We start from the raw sequence: 23139 nt of genomic DNA on the forward strand, positions 1-23139 counted from the left end.
ACGCACACATTCTCTGTATTTGAGGGGTCTTAGGGCTCTTCACCTGCCATTCTGCTAGCTTTTTGGTTTGGGGACCTTGGAGAATCTCATGCTCTGGGTACTGAGTGCAGACCCAGACGTTCTATGGAGGGAGTATGGAAGGTTACTCCTAGAACCCACACCAGTATGTGGAAGTACTTTGAGGTGAGGTTGAGTTGGTTTAGGTAAGTGCAGGTCTCCTTTATTTTCTGGTGGGAATAAACAGCACAGAAGAGCAGGATTTCAGCTTCAAATGACTGCCTGTGTGTTTTGAAGGCAATGGGAGGTTCAGATCAGAGGAGGGAGGTTTTCTTCCCCAGGTCTCAAGTGGCTCCATATCATTGGGCAGTAGGGGAAATGTGTGGGAAGATGGATTGTGGGTTTTCAGGAGTGAGACCGTTCATGGTTTTATTTGTCCCTGTTATACCAGGGCAGTGTGACCTTTGAGGATGTGGCCGTGTACTTCTCCTGGGAGGAATGGTGTCTTCTTGATGAGGTTCAGATACACCTGTACCTTGATGTCATGCTGGAGAACTTTGCAGTTGTATGCATGCTGGGTAAGGCCCTCACACCCACCCCTATCCTCTGAGCTAGGTTCTTCCTTTCTTCTCTTCCTCAGGGGCAGCTCTGTCCTCACATCTGGAACATGGGCACTGCTTTCTTCTTAAATTCCTTGGTTATATGCTGTGGTTACTATGGCTAGGCAGAGTGCATCCCTAGTCCTTAGTGCCCGAACACCCGTAACCCCAAAGTTACAGGTAAGGATTCAGGGTCAGTAGTCTTTTTTTGTTGATTGTTTTTAATTTTACTGAAGTATTGTTGATTTACAATTTTGTTTTAATTTCTGCTGTACAGTAGGTCCCTGGTTATCCACTTAAAATACAGCAGTGTGTACATGTCAGTTCCAAACTCCCTAACTATCCATCCCCATCACCCTTCCCCCCTGGCAACCACAAGTTCATTCTCTATGTCCGTGAGTCTCTTTCTGTTTTCTAAATAAGTTTATATGTATCAACTTTTTTTTTAGATTCTGCATATCTTTCTCTTTGTGACTTAACGTCACTCAGTATGACAATTTGTAGGTCCATCCATGCTGCTATGAATGGCATTATTTCATTCGTTTTAATGGCTGAGTAATATTCTATGGTATATAAGCACCACATCTTTATCCATTCAATTGTCGATGGACATTTACGCTGCTTCCATGTCTTGCCTATTGTAAACAGTGCTGCATTGAACATTGGGGTGCATGTATCCTTTCAAACCATGTTTTTGCTGGATATATGGCGAGGAATGGGATTGCTGGAATATATGGTAACTCTATTTTTCGTTTTTTGAGGAACCTCCATACTGTTCTCCATAGTGGCTGTACCAATTTGCAGTGCCAGCAGCAATGTAAGAGGGTTCCTTTTTCTCCACACCCTCTCCAACACTTGTTATTTGTAGGCTTTTTAATGACAGCCATTCTGACTGGTGTGAGGTTATACCTCATTGTATTGAATAGTTTTGATTTGTATTTTTCTGATAATTAGTGATGATGAGCATCTTTTCATGTGCCTATTACCCTTTTGTGTTTTTGCTTTAGAGAGATGTTTATTTACGTCTTCTAGGTTGTTTGTTTTTTGTTATTGAGTTGTATAGCTGTTTATATATTTTGGAAATTAAGCCCTTGTCAGTCACATTATTTGTAAATAGTATATCTTTTTGTTTTCTTTATGGTTTCCTTTGCTGTGCCGAAGCTTATAAGTTTGATTAGGTCCCATTTGTTTATTTTTGCTTTTATTTCTGTTGCCTTGGGAGACTGTCATGGTCAGTAGTCTTGCCATCCACCTGATCGATCCCTCCTTGTTTGCCCTCTCTTTGGCCAGGTGACTGTCCAAATGAATGGTACCCAAGTTTTGCTCCATTCTTGTACCTGACATATTTTTGTGCCTGACTGTGTGACAGTGTTGTCACTGACATGGTTACTACTAAAACAGACCATAAGATGTTTTTGCAAGACCTTTTTTCAAGCTTCCAATTTCTCTATATCCACGCCAGCATCCGGTTTTTTGTTTCTTTTTATTTTTTTAACATTTATTTATTTATTTCGGTTTCACCAAGTCTTAGTTGTGGCTAGCGGGTTCCTTAGTTGTGGCTCGCTCATTCCTTAGATGCGGCTTGCAGACTCCTTAGTTGTGGCCTGCGAACTGTTAGTTGTGGCATGCATGTGGGATCTAGTTCCCTGACCAGAAATCGAACCCCAACCCCCTGCATTAGAAGCACGGAGTCTTAACCACTGCTCCACCCAGGATGTTCCAGCATCTGTTATTTTCTGTTCTCTTGTTTTGTTTTGTTTCGGCCTTGCTGGGGGGTATGCAGGATCTTAGTTCCCCAAGAAGTGATGACCAGGGATTGAACCTGCGCCCCCTGCAGTGACAACGTGCAGTCTTAACCACTGGACTGCCAGGGAGGTCCCTGTTATTTTCTGTTCTTTTGATCATAGCCATCCTAATGGGTGTGAAATGGTATATTTTTCCCATTTCAATTATATCCCTTTTGGTGTGCTTATTGGCCATTTGTACAGCTTTAGAAAAATGTCTGTTCAAGTCCTTTTTTATTTATTAATCAAGTTGGTTTTTTGGTTGTTGTTGAATTACAGATTTACCCATAGATTCTAGATATGAATCCCTTTTTATATACATGTTTTGGAAGTGTTTTCTCCCAATCTGTGGTTTCTTTATTACTGTGTTTATAGTGTCCTTTGATGTTAAAAAGTTTTTCAGTTTTTTCCTTTCTTCCCCTAGCTTTCTTGGGCTATAATGACACATAAGTTTGTGTAAATTAAAGGTATGCAACCAAAATTGTTCATTTTTATGAGGTCCAATTTGTTTATTTTTTGTTTTGTTGCTTTTGCCTTTGTTGTCAAAGGCAAGAAATCATGGCTGAATCCAACGTTTTGAAGCTTTTCTTGTTTGCTTTTTGTAAGAACTTTTTAGTGTTAGCTCTTAAGTTTAGGCCTTTGATATATTTTGAGTGAATTTTTGTGTATGGTGTTAGGTAAGGTTCTAATTTCATTGTTGTGCATGTGGGTATCCGGTTTTCCCAGCGCCATTTGTTGAAAAGGCTGTCCTTATTCAATGGAAATCCTCCTCTTGTTAGTAATTATTGCATCATATATTTGAGGGCTGATCTTTAGACACTCTAGTCTCTATTCTATTCCATTGGAGTATATATCTGTCTTTATGCCAGTAGCACTTTATACTGTTTTGCTTACTGTAGCTTTGTAAGAAAGTTTGAATTCATGTGTTGTGAATCCTTCAACTTTGTTGTTTTTCACAATTGCTTTGACTGTATCGAATCCCTTGAGTCTATGTGAATTTGAGTCTGAATTTTTCTATTTCTTGAAGACGTCATTGTTTTTGATAGGGATTGCATTGAATCAAAAATCCCTCATCTGAGTGTTAAAATCGATGAACCTACATGAACACATCATTATCACTCAAAATCTAAAGTTTGCGATAGGTTTCACTTGTGGTGTTGTACATTCTGTGGGCTTTGATAAATGCATAATGACATGTATTCACCATTATAGTATCATACAGAATGTGTTCAATTTTCAACTAAAAATTCTCCGTGCCCCACCTGTTCATCCCTTCTTCCCCTGTACTCCTTGGTATCCCCTGATTACTTTTTTACTGTCTCATTAATTTCCCCTTTTTGAGAATGTCATATCCTTGGACTCATACAGTATGTAGCCTTTTCATCTTGGCTTCTTTCACACAGTAACATGCATTTTAAGTTTTCTGCATGTCTTTTCATGACCTGATAGCTCTTTGCAGTTTAGTTGTAAATAGTGTTGCTGTTCTCTGGATGTATCATGTTTATCCATTCATCTACTGAAGGACTTCTTGATTACTTCCAAGTTTTGAAAGTTATGAATAAAGCTACTGTAAATATCTGTTTGAAGGTTTTTGTGTGTATGTCCGTTTTCAACTCCTTTGTATAAATACCACAGAGTACAATTGCTGGAGGATATAAGATTATGTTTAGTTTAGTAAGAATCTACCAAACTGCCTTTCAAAGTGGACTCTACCATTAAGCATTCCAATCGGCAATGAATGAAATTCCTGTTGCTCCACACCCTTACCGGCATTTGGTGTTGTCAGTGTTTGGATTTTGACCATTTTTATAGGTATGTATTGGTATCTGCTTTTGAGTTTAATTTGCATTTCCGTTCATCTTTGTATATGCTAAATTGTCATGTGTATATCTTCTTTTAATAAGGTGTCTGTTAAGGTGTTTTGCTCATTTTGTATTTGGGTTGTTGTTTTTGTACTGAATTTTAAGGTTTTTTTGTACTTAACTTTTAGGTCCATGATCCATTTTGAGTTAATTTTTTGTGAAGGGTGTAAGGTTTGTGTCTAGAAGTCATGTCTTGGCATGTGAGGTTCGGTTGTTCCAGTACTATTTATTCAAAAGACTTCATTTTTCTCCATTGTATTGCACTTGTCATCTGTCAAAAGTCAGATGAGTTTATTTCTGTGGATCTGTTTTTGCACTCTCAATACTGTTCATTGATCAGTTTCTCTATCCTTTCAACAATACTGCACTGGCTTGATTACATTTTGTTTTTTTGGGTTTTTTTTGCCTTGCCATGCAGCTTATAAGTTCTTAGTTCCCCAACCAGGGATTGAACCCTGGGCCCTCAGCAGTGAATGTGCGGAGTCCTAACCAAGGGGTGCCAGGGAATTCCCAGGATTGATTACCTTAGATACTAAGTTTTGTTTTTCTTTTCCTTTTTCTTTTTTTCTTTCTTTTTCTTTTTAAGATACTAAGTCTTGAAGTTGAGTAGTGTCAGTCTGCGACCTTTGTTCTTCAGTATGGTGTTGGCTATTCTGGGACTTTTTCCTCTCTGTATAAACTTTAGGATCAATTTACTTAGGTCCACAAAATAATTTGCTGGGATTTTGATTTGGATTGCATTGAATCTAGGTGCAGTCTAGGTGAAATTGGGAAGAACTGACTTCTTGACGGTAGTGGGTCTTCATATTTATGAATGTGAAATATCTTTCCATGTATTTAGTTCCGTTTATTTAGTTCTTTGATTTCTTCATCAGAGTTTTAGAGTTTCCCTTATGTAGATTTTTTTTCTTTTTATATTTATTTATTTATTTATTTTTGGCTGCATTGGGCCTTTCTTGCTGCGCGCGGGCTTTCTCTAGTTGCGGCGAGCAGGGGCTCCTCTTCATTGTGGTGCACAGGCTTCTCATTGCGGTGGCTTCTCTTGGTGCAGAGCATGGGCTGTAGGCACACGGGCTTCAGTAGTTGTGGCACGTGGGCTCAGTAGTTGTGCCTTGCAGGCTCTGGAACACAGGCTCAGTAGCTGTGGCTCATGGGCTTAGTTGCTCCACAGCATGTGGGATCTTAATGGACCAGCGATCAAACCCATGTCCCCTGCATCGGCAGACAGATTCTTAACCACTGCGCCACCAGGGAAGTCACCCTTCATGTAAATCTTATATATGTCTTGGTAGATTTATAATTAAGTGTTTCTTCCTTTGTCTCTCCACTTGTTTAGGAGGGTGTTAATGTACATGGTCTTGTGTTTTTAATTTCACATTTCACTTGTTTATTCTTGATGTATTGGAAAGTGATTGACTTTTGTATATTTTCCTTGTATCCTGAAACCTTGCTATAATTGATACCAAGTTCCAGGATTTGTTTTGGGGTTTTTTTTGGTGTATATTTTGGTTTTTACATAGCTGGTTATATCATCTGAGAATGAAGGCAGCTTGATTCCTTCCTTCCTGATCAGTATAACTTTTATATAACTTTCTCTTCTCAGTCCATTAATTATGACTTATAGTATAAAGTTGAAAGGGAGTTGCCAGAGGGAACATCCTTGCCTTCTTCATCTTATTGGGAAAGTTTCTAGTTTTTCATCTGGTAAAGATGATAGTTAGAAGGTTCTATTTAGATTGTCAAGTTGAAGTTTTTTTTCTATTTTTAGTTTACTAGGAGATGGAGATTTTGATCATGAATGGGTGCTGGATTTTGCCAGATCTGTTTTCCGAATCTGTCGATGAGATCATGTATTGGCGGATTTTCTTTTCTTTTTTTTTTGGCTGTGCCACAGCTTGCAGTGTCTTAGTTCCCTGGCCAGGGATTGAACCTGGGCTAAAGTAGTGAAAGCGCCAAGTCCTAACCACAGGACTGCCAGGGAATTCTCACATATTTGTATTTAAAGTGGGTTTCTGGACTTCACTGGTGGCACATTGGTTAAGAATCCACCTGCCAATGCAGGGGACACGAGTTTGATCCCTGGTCCAGGAAGATCCCACATGCCACAGAGCAATTAAGCCTGTGAGCCACAACTACTGAGCCTGTGTGCTGCTACTATGGAAGTCCGTGTGCCCAGATCCCGTATTCTACAAGAGAAGCCACCACAATGAGAAGCCTGCATGCTGCAATGAAGAGTAGCCCCTGTTTGCTGGAACGGGAGAAAGCACGCATGCAGTAAGTTGATACAGCCACTGTGGAGAACAGTATGGAGGTTCCTTGAAAAACTAAAAATACAACTACCATATGACCCAGCAATCCCACTACTGGACATATACCCTGAGAAAACCAGAATTCAAAAAAATACATGTACCACAGTGTTCATTGCAGCGCTATTTACAATAGCCAGGACATGGAAGCAACCTAAATGCCCATTGACAGTTGAATGGATAAAGAAGATGTGGTACATATATACAATGGAATATTACTCAGCCATAAAAAGGAACAAAATTGAGTTATTTGTAATGAGGCAGATGGACCTAGAGTCTGTTATACAGAGTGAAGTAAGTCAGAAAGTGAAAAACAAATACCATATGCTAATGCATATACATGGAATCTTAAAAAAATGGTACTCATGAACCAAGGGGCATGACAGGAATAAAGACACAGATGTAGAGAATGGACTTGAGGGCACGGGGAGGGGGAAGGGTAAGCTGGGACGAAGTGAGAGAATAGCATTGACATATATACACTACCAAATGTAAAATAAATAGCTAGTTGGAAGCAGCTGCATAGCACAGGGAGATCAGCTTGATGCTTTGTGACGACCTGGAGGGGTGGGGTAGGTAGGGTGGGAGGGAAGCTCAAGAGGGAGGGAATATGGGGATATACGTATACAGATAGCTGATTCACTTTGTTATACAGCAGAAACTAACACAACATTGTAAAGCAATTATACTCCAATGAAGATGTAAAATAAATAAATAAATAAAGTGGGTTTTTTTGAGAGAACATATAGCTGACTCCTGCTTATGGATTCACTCTGATAATCTCTTTTCATTGGTGCATTGAGACTATCAATGTTTAATATATTGATATAGTTGGATAAATATCTAATGTATTTGTTACCATTTTCTACCATTGCCCTTATTCTTTGTTCCTATATTAGTCTTCCACTCTTGTTTTTATTGTTTAGATCGAGCATCTTGTATGATTGCATTTTCTCTCCTTGTTAGCATATCAGATATACTCGTTTCTTTTCATTTTTTTAATGTAGTTGTACTAGAGTTTGCACTCTGTATTTACATCTGATTGAAGTCCACTTTCATATAACACTGTATGGCTTCCTTGGTAGTTTGAATACCTTATAATTTTAAAAAATCCTAATTGCTATCTCTCCTGCATTGTATTATTGTGCTCATTTGTTTTAATTTTACATAAGCATACATAAATGGGTGTGTTTAAAAATGCATAATTGCGCTTCCCTGGTTGTGCAGTGGTTGGGAGTCCGCCTGCCAATGCAGGGGACACAGGTTCAAGCCCTGGTCTGGGAGGATCCCACATGCTGTGGAGCAGCTAGCCCATGTGCTACAGCTGCTGGGCCTGTGCTCTGGAGCCCGTGAGCCACAACTACTGAGCCTGCATGCCACAACTACTGAAGCCTGTGCACCTAGAGCCTGTGCTCTGCAACGGGAGAGGCCACTGCAATGAGAAGCTTGTACACCGCAACAAAGAGTAGCTCCCACTTGCCACAACTGGAGAAAGCCCACATGCAGCAATGAAGACACAATGCAGCCAAAAATAAATAAATTCATTAATTAAAAAATGCATAATGGAGTATACAGTTACTATTGTTCCTTAGAAGACATGCATATGGGCAACAGCTACATGAAAAGATGCTCAATATCACTAATGGTCAGGAAATGCAAATCAAAACCACAATGAGGATTTCCCTGCTGGCGCAGTGGTTGAGAATCCACCTGCCAAGCAGGGACACGGGTTCGAGCCCTGGTCTGGGAAGATCCCACCTGCCAAGGAGCCTCTAAGCCTGTGAGCTACAACTACTGAGCCTGCACCCTAGAGCCTGTGAGCCACAACTACTGAGCCTGTGTGCCACAACTTCTGAAGCCCGTGCGCGTAGAGCCCATGCTCCACAACAAGAGAAGCCACCGCAATGAGAAGCCCGCACACCACAATGAAAAGAGCCCCCACTTGCGGCAACTAAAGAAAGCCCACATGCAGCAACGAACACCCAATGCAGCCAAAAATAAATAAATAAATAAATTTATTTAAAAAAAAAAATCCACCTGCCACTGCACGGGATGAGGGTTAGATCCCTGATCCGGGAAGGTCCCACGTGCTGCAGAGCAACTAAGGCCCTGTGCCACACTACTGAGCCTGCGTTCTAGAGCCCATGAGCCACAACTTCTGAGTCCGAGTGCCACAGCTACTGAAGCCAGTGTGCCCTAGATCCTGCGCCGCAACTACTGAGCCCCTGTGACAGAACTGCTGAAGCCTACGCACTCTAGGGCCTGTGTGCTGCAATTATCGAGCCTGCGTGCTGCAACTACTGAAGCCTGCGCACGTAGAGCCCATGCTATGCCACAAAAGAATCCACCACAATGAGAAACCCGCGCACTACAACAAAAGACTAGCTCCCACTCGCTGCAACTAGAGAAAGTCCACATGCAGCAACTAAGACACAATGCAGCCAAAAATAAATTAAAAGTTAGGAAAAAAAAAACCCACTGTGAGATACCACCTCACACATGTTACAATGTCCGTTGTGAAAAAGACAAGAAATAAGTGTTGGTGAAGTTGTGGAGAAAAGGGACCCCTTGTGCACTGTCGGTGGGAGTGTACATTGTTACAACTACTATGGAAAACTATGGAGAATCCTTACAAAGTTCAAAAAGGAACTTCCATATGGTCCAGCAATTCCACCTCTGTGTATTTATCCACAGGGAGTGAAATCATCATCTCAAAAAGATATCTGTACCTCAGGTTTATTGCAGCATTATTTACGATATTCAAGATACGGAAACAACCTAAGTGTCCACTGATGGATGAGTGGATCTAACAAACATGTGGTATATATGGCATATTATTCAATATTATACAACCATAAAGAAAGATGGAAATCTTGCCATTTGCCTCAACATGGATAGACCTTGAGGACATTATGCTAAGTGAAATAAGTCAGAGAGAGAAAGACAAATCCACTTGTCCCACTGTTTCCATGGAGGATTGGTTCCAGGAGCCCCTGCATATACTGAAATCTGTGGATGCTGAAGTCCCATAGTCAGCCCTCTGATTCTGAAGTTTTCCCATTTGTGGATTCATCCAGCTACAGATCATGTGATCCTATGTGTATTTGTTGAAAAATATCTCTGTACGAGTGGACCCAAGTAGTGTGAACCCATATTGTTCCAGGTTTACCTGTACTACATGAGTATACTTACATGTTGAATCTTTAAAACAACAACAACAACACCAAACTCAGATACAGACAAAGGATGAGTGATTGCCAGAGTGGGGCAAGGTGGTTAGATGAAGTGCGTGACGGGTGTCAGAAGTTACAGACTTCTAGTTATAAGATGAGTAAGTCCTGGGGATGTAGTGCACAGCATAGTGACTCTAGTTAACGAAACTGTATTGTACATTTAGAAGTTTCCAAAGGGTAGATCTTAGAAGTTCTCATCAGAAGAAAAAATATGCAATTATATATGTTAACTAAACTTATTGTGGTACTCATAGCAGTGTATACATAAATCATGTTGTACAACTTAAAGAAATACAATGTCCCATGTCAGTTTTATGTCAATGAAAGTTTTTTATTCTCTTATGGTCTTCCTTTCTCTATGAAACCCAAATTTGTGATCTATGTCATTTTTCCTCTCTGAAGAACTCCCTTTAATATAGTCCCACAATTTTTCTGTGTCTAAGAACGTGTTTATTTCATCATCACTGTTGAAGATTTATGTTGCTGGTTACCAAATTCTAGGTTGGTGATGTCCCCTCCCCCTTCCCACTTTAAATATTTTACTCCATTCAGTTCTTATTTCCCTGAGTTCTGAGGAGAATTCAAATGTAATTTTTTTTTTTTTTTTTGGCTTCTCTTGGGAAAGGTGTTGATTCCTTCAGCCTCTTTTAGTATTTTTTTTTTCTGCATTTGAATGTGATAAGCCTAAGATGTAGTGTTTTTGGCATTAAACCTGCCTCATGTTCACTGAGCTTTCTGGATCTGTTGGTTGGTGTCTGACATCATTTTGTTAGAAATTCTCCATCATTATTGCTTCAAGTATTTTTTAATTTTATTTTTTGTATTTTTTCAGTTCATTTTTCAGTTTTGGAAGTTTCTCCTAACAGAAAAAGAAGCTCAAACATTCTCTCCTCAGCTGTGTCCAGGGTACGAATAAGCCCATCACAGTCATTCTTCATTTCTGTTATGGTGTACTTGATCTTTAGCATTTCTTTATGGTCCTTTGTTAAAATTTTCATCTCTCAGCTTACATTTCCCTTCTGGCATTGTATGCTGTCTGCTTTATCCATTAGTAGACTTTAATTAGCATATTAGTCATAATTATTTTATATTCCCAATGTGATTGTTCAAACATCCCTGTGATATCTGATTTTGATTCTGAAGCTTTGTCTTTTCAAACTGTTTTGTGGGACACTGCAGATCTTCAGAAGATGCCGTGGTTGCAAAAGAGATCTATTAGATTCTCCCAGTACAATAGTTGTTTAGGTGGGGAGATACATTCCTAACATTTTGTACTCCATGCACTGTACATCCTTTCCTCTGGCTCCACCGGATGTTCTTTTTTTTGGCCCCAGTGCGTGGCATGCCCGACCAAGAATTAAACCTGTGCCCCTTGCATTAGAAACAAAGAGTCTTAACCACTGGACCACCAGGATAGTCCCTGCACCAGACATAAAATGTAATATTTATATACTGTGTATTGTGTACTGAGTTCCTCTGGGCCAGTGTTGGCTATTCAGCCATCCTGACTATGTTAGGACTTGTATCATTTGTGTCCCGTGTAGTTGGTCAAATCAGGATGGAGAGTCCTTTGGGCTTCATGGGATGGACATGACTCTGGTCTCAGCAAAAAGCCTCAGAGGTAGCCTGATTAACATGAATGACAACTGGGAGAGGCCTTGATATTAGGTCTGTGTTTAAGTCATATCAGGAAGTATGACTTCCTCTTGACTAGTGTTTTAGTGCCATTGTCAGTGGCTACAAATCACTTCTCTCGTGTTTCTCCATTCGTGACATTCTGCCAACTTGTCATTTCTCCTACTTCCCATTTTTATTCTGACTGCACCCTCGGATTCATTCCCTACCACCTCTCTAAACCACTTATCTCATGTGGTCTTCACACTGTTTTTCCCATAGTACCTACTGACACTATTTGTATCCTCAACATAAGGGATCCTTTAATATTTCTGGAACGCCAGCGACCTGTTGCAGTCAGATTTTCTGAGACCTGGACATACACTTCTGTTTTTTTTTGTTTTTTAACATCTTTATTGGAGTATAATTCCTTTACATTGTGTGTTAGTTGCTGCTGTATAACAAAGTGAATCAGCTATATGTATACATATATCCCCATATCCCTTCCCTCTTGCATCTCCCTCCCATCTTCCCTATCCCACTCATCTAGGTGGTCACAAAGCACTGAGCTGATCTCCCTGTGCTATGCGGCTGCTTCCTACTAGCTATCTGTTTTACATTTTGTAGTGTATATATGGACATACACTTCTGTACAGTATCACAGGTCACCAGGAGATGTGGTCCTGGTAAAGGCCATTGACAAAAGAGTGAATTGTACAAGACACCTTTCGCTTTGGGCCCCATCCAGTCCTTGTGTCCTGTACTCGGTGAGAGCAGCTGCTTCTCAATTTGACCCCAGATTCATTTCCTGAACACAGTCCTGTGGACTGGTTCTTTCACTTGTCAAATGTAGACTTGTGATGGCCTCACTCCCCCCAATAAACTCAACATTAACTTCATCATCACTTCTTTGTTTTCAGGTTCTTTTCCTGTAGTTGAGGATGAAGAGACACCTTCTGAAGACAGCGTATCTGCAGAAGGAGTGTCACAGATGAGGACCCCCAGGGCAGGTTCGTCTCCTGAGAAGGCCCAGCCATGTAAGATGTGCATCCCAGTTTTGAGAGACATTTTGCACTTGGCTGAAGAGCAAGGAACAAATAGAGAGCAGAAAGCATACACATGTGGGGCATGTGGGAAACAGTTCTATTTCACTGCAAACCTTCAAGAGCACCAGAAGCAGCACATTAGAGAGAAACCCTTCAGCTGTGATATGGGGAGACCTGCATTTTTGAAAAGCTGCACAATCCATGTAACAGGGAATCTCTCTACCTACATGGAGATTGGGAACAACTACGTGGCCAACATGGAACTTCAGCCACAGGCCACTAATACCAGGAAGAAACTGAGCAAGAGTAAGGAGTGTGAAGCTGTTTTTCTCAGTGGAAAAGGTCATCACAGCTGGGGAGAAGGCAAGAAAGCTTCCAGCCACACAGAAATACTTATTCAGGATGAGGGAGTCCTCACTACTGAAGGGTTTTGTGAGTTCAGAGAATGTGGGAAAGCCTTCACCCAAAGAACTAACCTTATTCAGCATGAGCAAGTTCACACTGGAGAAAGGCCTTATGAATGCAGCCGTTGTGGAAAATTTTTTAGCCACAAATCCCATTTGCTTACACATCAGAGAGTTAACTGTGGAGGAACGCTCTATGACTGCAGTGAATGTGGGAAATCCTTTAGCCTAAGGAAGTACCTCAGAGCACATAGGAAAATCCACAGTGGAGAAAAGCCTTATGAATGCAAGGAATGTGCTAAATCTTTCATCCAAAAGTGGAACTTAATTGAACATCAGAGAGTTCACACTGGAGAAAAACCTTATCGATGCACCCAATGTGGAAAATATTTTGCCCGCAAATCCAATTTCCTTGCACATCAGAGAGTTCACACTGGAGAAAAGCCTTACGAGTGCAATGAATGTGGGAAATCTCTAACTACTAGCTCTGGCCTCTATTATCATCTGAGAGTTCACACTGGAGAAAGGCCTTATGAGTGCAGTGAATGTGGGAAATCTTTCACTACTTGGTCGATCCTTTGTAATCATCAGAGAATTCACAGTGGAGAAAGACCTTTTGAGTGCAGTGAATGTGGAAAATTCTTTAGCCGGAATGAACAACTCAGTGCCCATATGAATGTTCACACTGGAGAAAAGCCTTATGAGTGCAATAAATGTGGGAAATCTTTTACAAGTAGGTCGAACCTTTGCAATCATTGGAGAGTTCACAGTGGAGTGAGGCCTTTCGAGTGCAGTGAATGTGGGAAATTCTTTAGCCAAAAGGCACACCTCAATGCCCATAAGAAATTTCACACTGGAGAACAGGTTTATGAGTGCAATAAATGTGAGAAATCTTTAACTCCTAGGCTGAACCTCAAGTGTCATCAGAGAGTTCATACTAGAGAAAGGCCTTATGAGTGCAGTGAATGTGGGAAATCTTTTGTTGCTAGGAGTGGCCTCCGGTATCATCAGAGAGTTCACAATGGAGAAAGGCCTTATGACTGCAGTGAATGTGGGAAATCTTTTACTGCTAGGTCGAGCCTTCGTGATCATCAGAGAATTCACACTGGAGAAAGGCCTTATAAGTGCAGTGAATGTGGGAAATGTTTTACTGGTAGCTCTAGCCTTCTTCGTCATCAGAGAGTTCACAGTGGAGAAAGGCCTTATGAATGCAGTGAATGTGGTCAGTCTTTTACTAGTCGATCCTCTCTCTATGATCATCACAGAGTTCACACTGGAGAAAGGCCTTATGGGTGCACTGAATGTGGGAAAGCCTTTAAGCAAAGACAGCTCCTCCGCATCCATAGGAAAATCCACGCTGGAGAAAAGCCTTTTGAGTGCAAGGAATGTGGTAAATCTTTCACCCAAAGGTGCCACTTGATTAAACATCATAGAGTTCACACTGAAGAAAGGGCCTTATGAATATCACGAACATGGCCGGCAGTGACATTGAAGGAGTTCCAGGTGGTAAGAGAGTGAGAAGAACCCGTGCAGCTAATGGACCCTTTCTAGAGAGGAAACTGAGACACAGAGATGATGTGTCATCTGTTTGTGATCTCCCAGAAATGGACAGGGATCTGGGCTTCAATGCCAGGTTGCCTGGTTCAGGATATTGGGAGTCTGGTCACTTCACTCCTCCCCTGCCCGCCACCTCCAGGTTTGGGGACTGAAAGAACACCTTGTCCATCCTGACACTTCTGTGCCCCGACCCCCACACCAGGAGCCCTGCTCATACCCCAGCCCCATGCTGATGGACAGGATTATCTTTTCTCTGGGAACCAATATTGATGACTTTCCTGTGACTGACTCCATTTATCTACCCAACCAATCCAGTGCTGTGATTCAGTTATTATTATTGCCATTTGTGAAAGAAGGGGTGTCCAGCTCAGAGAGGTTGAGGGACTTCCACAAGGGCTCACTAATGCCAGGCCTTTGATGAGAGTGGTTCCTCTACACTGCACCCATCCACTGTCTTCTCTCCTGCCCCTCCAATCAGGGCCTCCACTTGCTGTGTCCTGACTATGAACTACCCACATCTGACATCTGCATCACTACCAGGGTCTCCAGCTTCATTTTCACCAGTGCACATCTCCCAGAAACACCCTCCTGCTTGGGAGGTTCTCCACAGGGACAGCAGCACTAAGCCAGGCAGTCCGGACTGGGTCATTGGTGTCACCTCAGATTTGACATGGGCTCTACCACCATATGCAGTGATTTGTTTCCAAGGTCCTGTCCATCTTTACATACCCACCTCAGGATGTCCCTGTTGCCCTGTTATGTGGTTGACCCGCTTACTGTTCTGGGCAGTGTGAGGGACACGGAAGGACTAAGAATGTCCAGTGTGGCCCTACTTGGCCTGGTCTCCAAGCATCCTCTTCCTAAACCCTTGATCCATTGCCTCACTGTTCCTCTCATCCCTCCAGAAAAAATGTTAACTTACCAACATGATGACTGTTAATTAGCAAGAACTTGCCCTCCCCCCCTTGGGACCCACACTTGATCAACCTACCTTAAAAGCTAAGATTGAATGTAGGCTGACCCCTCCTATGAAGACTTTAAAATTCATTTATAAAAAATTATGATTTTAATTGCATTTCTTCAGGATTTTTTTTTTTTTTTTTTTGACCGTGTCACACAGCATGCATGATCTTAGTTCTTCTGATCAGGAATCTAACTCATGCCCCCTGCTGTGGGAGCCTGGAGTCCTCATCACTGGACCACCAGGGAATTCCCTTTCTTAGGATTGTTGATGTTGAATTTTTGTTTTTCATGTGTGTGTTTTTTACCTGTTTGTCCTGTCTGGTTAAATTTCTGTTCCTATCTTTTGCCTACTTTTATTTTGTGAGATATGGCTATTTTCTCTTTTTTTGACAAAAGAGAGCAGGTAAACAACAAAGACATCTGTTAGATTTCACTCATTCACCAATAATGTGAGTGATTTCTTTTCTGAATGTAATTGTAATTTGGAATAGTGAAAGAATATGTTCTCAACTTTTTCTCAATTTTATACTATGCATAATGTAATAGTTACGTACATTATACAGGTTTAGGAATAATCTTCATTATTAATATATGCTACCTTAGAGTTAAGTCCAGACATTCAATTACACAATAAATTAATCTCTGGTTTGTAGTGTTTGCCAGTTTCCATGCTGTAAATATTCCAACCATAGCCAAGGTCAAATTGCCAACATAATTTCACTGAACATTCATTCGGGAAGCATTGCCAGTAGCCCGCTATTGTATTCTTTTTCCACCATTACAGGTACAGTAGCCACAATTTTAAGAATGTAGCTAATAAACCATAGTAGAATTATTATAAAGTGATAGGTTTTGCATCTTTGTTTTGAAAATCATTTACTGGATGAATAGTTGACTTAAGTTTTACCTAGTTAAAATGTACATTTTGACATACTTGTGTATAGCCCTCCAACCAGTTTCCTCCTGCCATTGTTAATTCATCCTCAACATTAAAATGACTGATGCAAGAGCATATTCTACTTTTGTAATAGCTATTTTCAAATGTATATATAAATGGAATGACTGTGTTGGGCCCTTCCTGTATCTTACATCATTTATCGTTTTTATGCACATTTTTTTGTGTTTGTGTATCAAGATTTACTTAGTAGTTTTTAAAATTTATAATCCTAGGTATCATGTCTTTGAATACATAACTTCTTAGAATGCATTTCTAAAATAAGAGAGCCCTGGGACTACCCTCGTGGCACAGTGTTTAAGAATCCACCTGCCAGAGACTTCCCTGGTGGCTCAGTGGCTAAGAGTCCACCTGCCAATGCAGGGGACATGGGTTTGATCCCTGGTCCGGGAAGATCCCACATGCTGCTGAGCAAGTGAGCCTGTGCACCCCAACTACTGAAACCCGCACGCCTTAGGGCACACGTGTGGCAACTACCGAAGCCCGTTCTCTGCAACAAGAGAAGCCACCACAATGACAGTCCACGCACCACTTTGAAGAGTAGCCCCTGCTCATTGCAACCAGAGAAAGCCTGCGCGCAGCAATTAAGACCGAACACAGCCAAATATGTATATGTGTGTATATATATATATATATATATGTATATATATATATATATATATACACACACATATATATATATATATATATAAAACAAAAGAGCCCTTTCATAACTCCAGTAACTTTATTACATATGGAAGTATTCTAAATATCAGTCCATATCAGCACAACTGGGGACACTGTGTGACAGATTTTGAATGCTAACACCCGTTGATTCAGCCTGGACCTACAAACTTATGTACCATTGCACAAAGGATGTATGACAGAAGTGAGACCCTGTTGGGGAAATAAAATGGGAAGTGCTGACTCAGCACAGCAGGTGTGGCCACACAAACACTCCAGGGAGATTGTGGCACAGGTATGTGAACGGGATGCTCAAAATTCTCGTGTGTGAGCCACACACAGTCACACAGTTTTCGTGGATCCATGTGGTGAGGTGAGTGTAGACTGGCTTGGAAAGAACAACCTCTTCCACATCACCACAAGTTTGATGATGCACTAATGGTGTTCAGTTCAGGGACTGGGTCACACCTTGTTAGAAGCTAGAGATTCACACCTGTGAGCAGCTTTGTCAAGCGAAGGACTTGGGGTGGGGTTTTACAGGCTTTATGGGAGGTGTCAGCCTGCACTGATCCTTTAGCATTTGGACTAAAGTTTGTCAACAGGGAGTCCCGAGGAGATGTGGGCACCTTCTTGCTTATTAGCAATCATTTGGTGATTCATATTTTTCTTTTGGGGTAGGAGGGACAGCGAGGCAATGGGTGAGAGGGTTAGGAGGAAGAGCCTTGGAGACAGGGAGAGTGCCACAGTGGAGATTCTTAGTCATTTTGGGTCCCTCACAGTGCTCGGAATAGTGACCAGGACAATTTGGACACAGTCACATCCTGAAGCGAGTTTGTGCAGAAGATGGACAGACCCTTGGAAACAAATCACTGCATATGGCATATGATGGAGGCCAGTATCACATCTGGGGTGACACTGAAGACCCTGTGTGGTTTCCTGGGTTGGTGCTGCTGTCCCTGTGAACAACTTCACAAAAGGGAAGATGTTTGCAGGGAGATGTACACTGGGGGAGGTGGAGCTGGAGGCCCTGGTGGAGATGCAGACGTCAGGTGTAGGTAGTACATGGTTGTGAGACAGCAGATGGAGTCCATTCAGGGAGGTGAAGAAGAGAAGCCAGTGCACCTGTGCAGTGTAGAGGAAGCACTGTCATCAGAGGCCTGGCAGCTGTGTGCCTTTGTGGAAGCTCCTCAACCTCTCTGAGGTGCAGACCTCTCCTTTCACAAACTGGAAGACTAATAATAGACTGATCACTGGGCAGTTTGGGTAGATAAATGGGGTCATTCACAGGAAAGCCATTGATGTGGGTTCCCAATCAAAAGATAGTTGTGTTCATCAGCATGGGGCTGGGGTATGAGCAGGGCTCTTGGGGGGAGGGAGACATAGTATAAAATTGAGAAAAAGTTGAGAACGTATTCTTTCACTATTCCAAATTACAAGATGGACAAGGTGTTCTTTGAGTCCTCAAAACTGGATAGGGAGGGAAACAGAGTGCAGTGACCAGACTACCCATGCCCTGAACCAGGTAACCTGGCATTGAATCCCAGATCCCTGTCTCTTGCTGGGAGATCATGAGTAGAGGACAGCCACCCTCTGCCTGTTTCCTCCCTAGACATGGTCCATTTGCTGCAAGATTAACGCACCTGCATCCTCCTACCCTCTTATCACCTCACACTCCTCCACCCCCAGTGCCCTCCATTACCTTTCGGTTTCCTACTACATCTAAACACTCTCAGGGACTTCCGGTTGTCCAGTGGTTAAGACTCTGGGCTTCCACTACAGGAAGCACAGGTTTGATCCATGGTTGGGAAACTATGGGCCCACATGCCACGTGGCATGGCCAACACACCCCCATAAACAAAAAACACACCCTCGGTCCCCTCCCTCATTTCCAAGCTAAGGGAATGGGACTCCTCAAAACCCCCTGACACCATCTGTTGTCCTTGGACCAAGCCATAAGAAGGACCGGGGGCTGCAGAGTCCAGAGACTTCTGCATGGATTCTCTCTGACACCCTCTGGGGTTGTGACTTTGAGGAAGTTCCCTGTCAGCCCTTGTTCTCCATTTCCTTAGTCCTGGAATGGCAGTATTAGCAATTCCTTCCATTGATTAGAGGACAGGGGAGGGTACATGTGTCATGCAAGCCCCTGAGTGCCCAGGTGGTCCCCTAGGTGCCTCTTTTGGGAGGTGGGTAAGGATCCTCCCGTCCTCTGTCTGTGTCTATAGAAGTAGGTTCAGGTTTAACTGAAATGAATTTAACAGTGGTAAGGAAAAAATTATTCTGATATTTATTAAAATGGTAAGACATTCTTTATTCAGTACCACTGGGATAGGTGTCAAGATTATTACAATACGGGAGAAAATTTTAGTTCAACTTTAGATACAGTAAAGACAACTGAGGATTTATAGACAAGGAGCAAATTGAAGGGTTCAGTGGATGGAAAATTACTAATGGGAAACATCAAGTGTGAGGAGGGTTCTTGCTACATTGACTTAATAAGAATCTTGCTGAAGAAAGACCAGAGACATCAGATATCAAAGATAGGAATTGAGGATTTGATCAGAAGATCAGGTATGAATGGTTGGATTATTCTTACCTAACTACCTTTGCAGTTTTCTTCCTGAAACTGAGCTAAGCCATCCCTGCAAGGATGTGGGAAGGGCCAAGGACCAGTGGGGAAGAGAGCTCAAAGGAATCTGACTAAAGCTTAGGCAAAGAGACAGGGGTCCCAGGTTCAATCCCTTGTCAGGGAATTAGATCCCCCATGCATGCCACAACTAAGTGTTCACATTCCACAACTGAGAAGTCTGCATGCTGCAACTAAAGATAGCGCATACCACAATGAAGGTCCGGCACAGCCTAAATAAATAAATAAATATTTAAAAATAAAATATAGCTTAGACAGAGTCTGTCAGTTCCTGTTGTTCAAAGAAGGAAGAGACCTTTTTTCCTCTGAAGAACACAGGTTTTTTTTCTCATTTGTTTGCTTTTGTTCCTTAAGGAATAGCTGAGAGGAAATCAATATGTACCTGGAAACTGGCAGAAGGACTCCTGTACAACCAAGGCTGTAAGAAACATACACATGTAATTGGACAGGAAGGGAAGAAAAGTACTGGGGTCAAAAGATGTGTGACTCAGAGGAGAAGGGAGATCACATGGGCAGACACCCACCCTGGCCAGTGAGCTGATCAAGCCACAGACTGGGTGACCCAGTCCTAGGTTCTATGTGGTAGAGGCAAGCCTCCTTACCGGTTGGAGGACCAGTGGGACAGAGAGAAAGGTTGGAGGAGCCTGGACTCTGTTTGGAGGAAGTGTGCATGCTCCCACCTGGCTCTGGGACCGGGCAGAGAGAGGTCCACTTCAGCAGCTGCCGGTTTCCAGTGAGCAGGTTCACCACACACCGCAGCCAGAGCAGAAAAAACGCTCTGGCTCCGCTAACTCCATGCCCCAACATGTCGCTGGATCTGGGGCAGTCAAGACCAGGGAAAGACTCCATTTATGGATGAAGAGGCAGCCCAGTCCCAGGGCAGAGCCCAGGTGGGGCTGCGGTGGCCATTGTGGGAACTTGCTCCACCGGTACGTGAGAAGCAGCCCACATCTCTGACGGTAGCTGTTTGGCCACAGCTCACCCACTCCACCATACATGCAGAGAAACCACACTGGCCCTGCCTTCTCCCTGTGGAGCGGTGCCACAGCAGGGCGGGAGTGGCGGAGGCTGGAGACACTGATCAGCTGGGAGAGAGTAAGGGGTCTTGTCCCAGAGGCAGGATAATATATCAATAATTGCCCAGCCTGAAGACCAAAGAAAGAGCCCAGAGACAAGGACAGAGACATCAGTGGTTTAATGGCTACGGATCTTACTTATCCAGAGCAAGGTCCATGAGAGACACTCCATCATGGTCCAGACACATTAGGTAGGAAGTGGCAGCAGTCTTTTTTACTGTGGAGCAGAGGGAGTTTACCTGATTTAAAGGGAATTGATGTGAGGTTGGCTCATCAATTCTTAGGGAAAGCCGCAGAGGAGTATGCCACTCACAGTCCCTTTGATAAACTATCAATGTGAAGAAGTTATGAACTAAAGATTAGAACAATTTCTAGGACTTCCTTGGTTGCTCAGTGGTTAAGAATCTGTCTGCCAATGCAGCGGATGTGGGTGCGATCCTTGGTCCGGGAAGATCCCACATGCTGTGCAGCAACTAAGCCCGTGTGCCACAACTACTGACCCTGCGCTCTGTGACCCCCATCCCTCAACTACTGAAGCCCGCGCCTAGAGCCCATGCGCCACAACAAGAGAAGACACCAGAATGAGAAGCCCTGAGCACCACAAAGAAGAGCAACCCCCTGCTTGCCGCAATTAGAGAAAAGTCCATGGGCAGCAATGAACACCTAACACAGCCAAGAAAGAGAGAAAGAAAGAAAGAAGAAAGAAAGAAAGAAAGAAAAAAAGGAAGGAAGGAAGGAAGGAAGGAAGGAAGGAAGGAAGGAAGGAAGGAAGGAAGGAAGGAAGGAAGAAAAAGAAAGAAAGAAGAAAAAGAAAGGCACACGATCACTAGCTGTGGCTAGAGAAAGAAGGTGGGCATTGACTGATTAGGTCTTATGATTAAGAGAGAAGTTCAGCCATGTGAGTAGGGTGCCAGTGAGTCAGACTTGGTGGAGCAGGGGATGTATAAACAACAAAAATACAGCCATTTTTGGTGCCTGATTATACCTCAGCTTTTCTCAGTTGGGCACAATCACTGACAATGCAGGCAGGAGAGTCTTTTCTGGGGGACCAAAAGTAGTGCTTTCCTTCTTGTTTAGCTGCCTCAGGCCTGCTGAATATCTCGTCTCCGTATTCCCAATTACGGTCCTGTAGCTTTTTTTTTTTTTTCTCTGACCGTAGCTTACAAAATTACTTTTATCACTCCAGTCTGCATGCATTTCAAGAGCAATAGAATAATGTTTACTTGCTTCTAATTACCAGTGGATGTAAACTTGGGTTGGCTCCAAGGAGTCTGAGATTATGTCCAAACACTTCAGTAATCAGTAGCATTAAAGACTCTTAAATGGGGCTTCCCTGGTGGGGCAGTGGTTGAGAGTCTGCCTGCCAATGCAGGGGAAGCGGGTTCGAGCCCAGGTCTGGGAGGATCCCACATGCCGCGGAGCAACTGGGCCCGTGAGCCACAACTACTGAGCCTGCGCATCTGGAGCCTGTGTTCCGCAACAAGAGAGGCCGCGATAGTGAGAGGCCCGCAAACCGTGAATGAAGAGTGGCCCCCACTTGCCACAACTAGAGAAAGCCCTCGCACAGAAATGAAGACCTAACACAGCCATAAATAAATTTAAAAAATTAAAAAAAAAAGAATAACAGCAGATACTATTTATTAAAAAAAAAAAAATCTCGCCAATTCCCTCATGGATCCCCCACACCTTAAGAAGGATGGAGCCTCCTCCCCGTCTGCCCCCCGTTGATTTCCCAGCGCTCCGCGCGATGCTACTTGGCTTTTTTCCTGGTGCTTCTAGTGGGGAGCGCCGCTCCTTGAGCCTTTACCCTTACATTACCCAGAAGAAGTTGCGCTAAGGCGAAGTTCATCCAATGAAAATCTAGAAAATGGACATTTCCGGGAGGGAGAACATCAGGGAGGAGGACTTCCGGTGTCTTCGTGGTGGACGTTTTGATTGTTGTTGAGACTGTGGACCTGATCAATAGCTCCGCTGTGCGGTGTTGAGAAAGAGGTGAGAGGCCTAGGAGGCGGAAGTGGACGGTTTATGCGCACTACACGGGCGGGTCTTAGGGACGGGGACGACGCCGCCGCTTGCGGGGAGTAACCGTGCCGACTCCGACCCGGTCGCTGGACTGTCGCCGCTCCGCTCCGCTCCGCGTAAAGGTTCCGATGGCGGCGCCTGCGCTGACGGACCCACCTCAGGTAAACGCGGCGGTCTCCGGGTTCTCGCCTGCCCGTTTCCCCACCGAAATACGAACGCCCCGAGTGAGCGGCGCCTGGTCACGTCTGCTCCAGGACAGTGAGGGCTTCAGGGGTGGTTTATCTATTTCTGACCACCAGTGTATGCGGTGTGAGTGAGGCTTGGAGATGCAACTGAAGCAGGAACATCCCGGGGACGTGTACTCCGTCTTGTTTCTGCGGGGAACCAAGTTTGAGGCCAGGCTGCATCTGGAGT

General features: G+C 43.1%; 1 protein-coding gene across 7 annotated transcripts in view; it reads left to right on the forward strand.

Annotated features, from left to right (window-relative positions):
* The window catches only part of LOC309648138 (uncharacterized protein), a 67676-nt gene that overhangs the window by 9548 nt on the left and 34989 nt on the right, over positions 1-23139 (forward strand). For 2 of the 7 annotated variants that reach the window (XM_082436373.1, XM_082436374.1), the window contains 2 exons: positions 449-575; positions 12316-16534. In XM_082436373.1, coding sequence (XP_082292499.1) covers positions 542-575; positions 12316-14306 — 2025 coding nt within the window. In that variant the 5' untranslated portion in view covers positions 449-541 and the 3' untranslated portion in view covers positions 14307-16534. Of the gene's footprint in view, positions 1-448; positions 576-637; positions 777-12315; positions 22887-23139 lie in introns of those variants that run through there. The other 5 variants (XM_082436377.1, XM_082436379.1, XM_082436372.1 and 2 more) reach the window with 4 other exon arrangements.

Source organism: Balaenoptera physalus, assembly GCF_965194825.1.
Source record: "Balaenoptera physalus genome assembly, chromosome: 19".
NCBI lineage: Eukaryota > Metazoa > Chordata > Mammalia > Artiodactyla > Balaenopteridae > Balaenoptera > Balaenoptera physalus.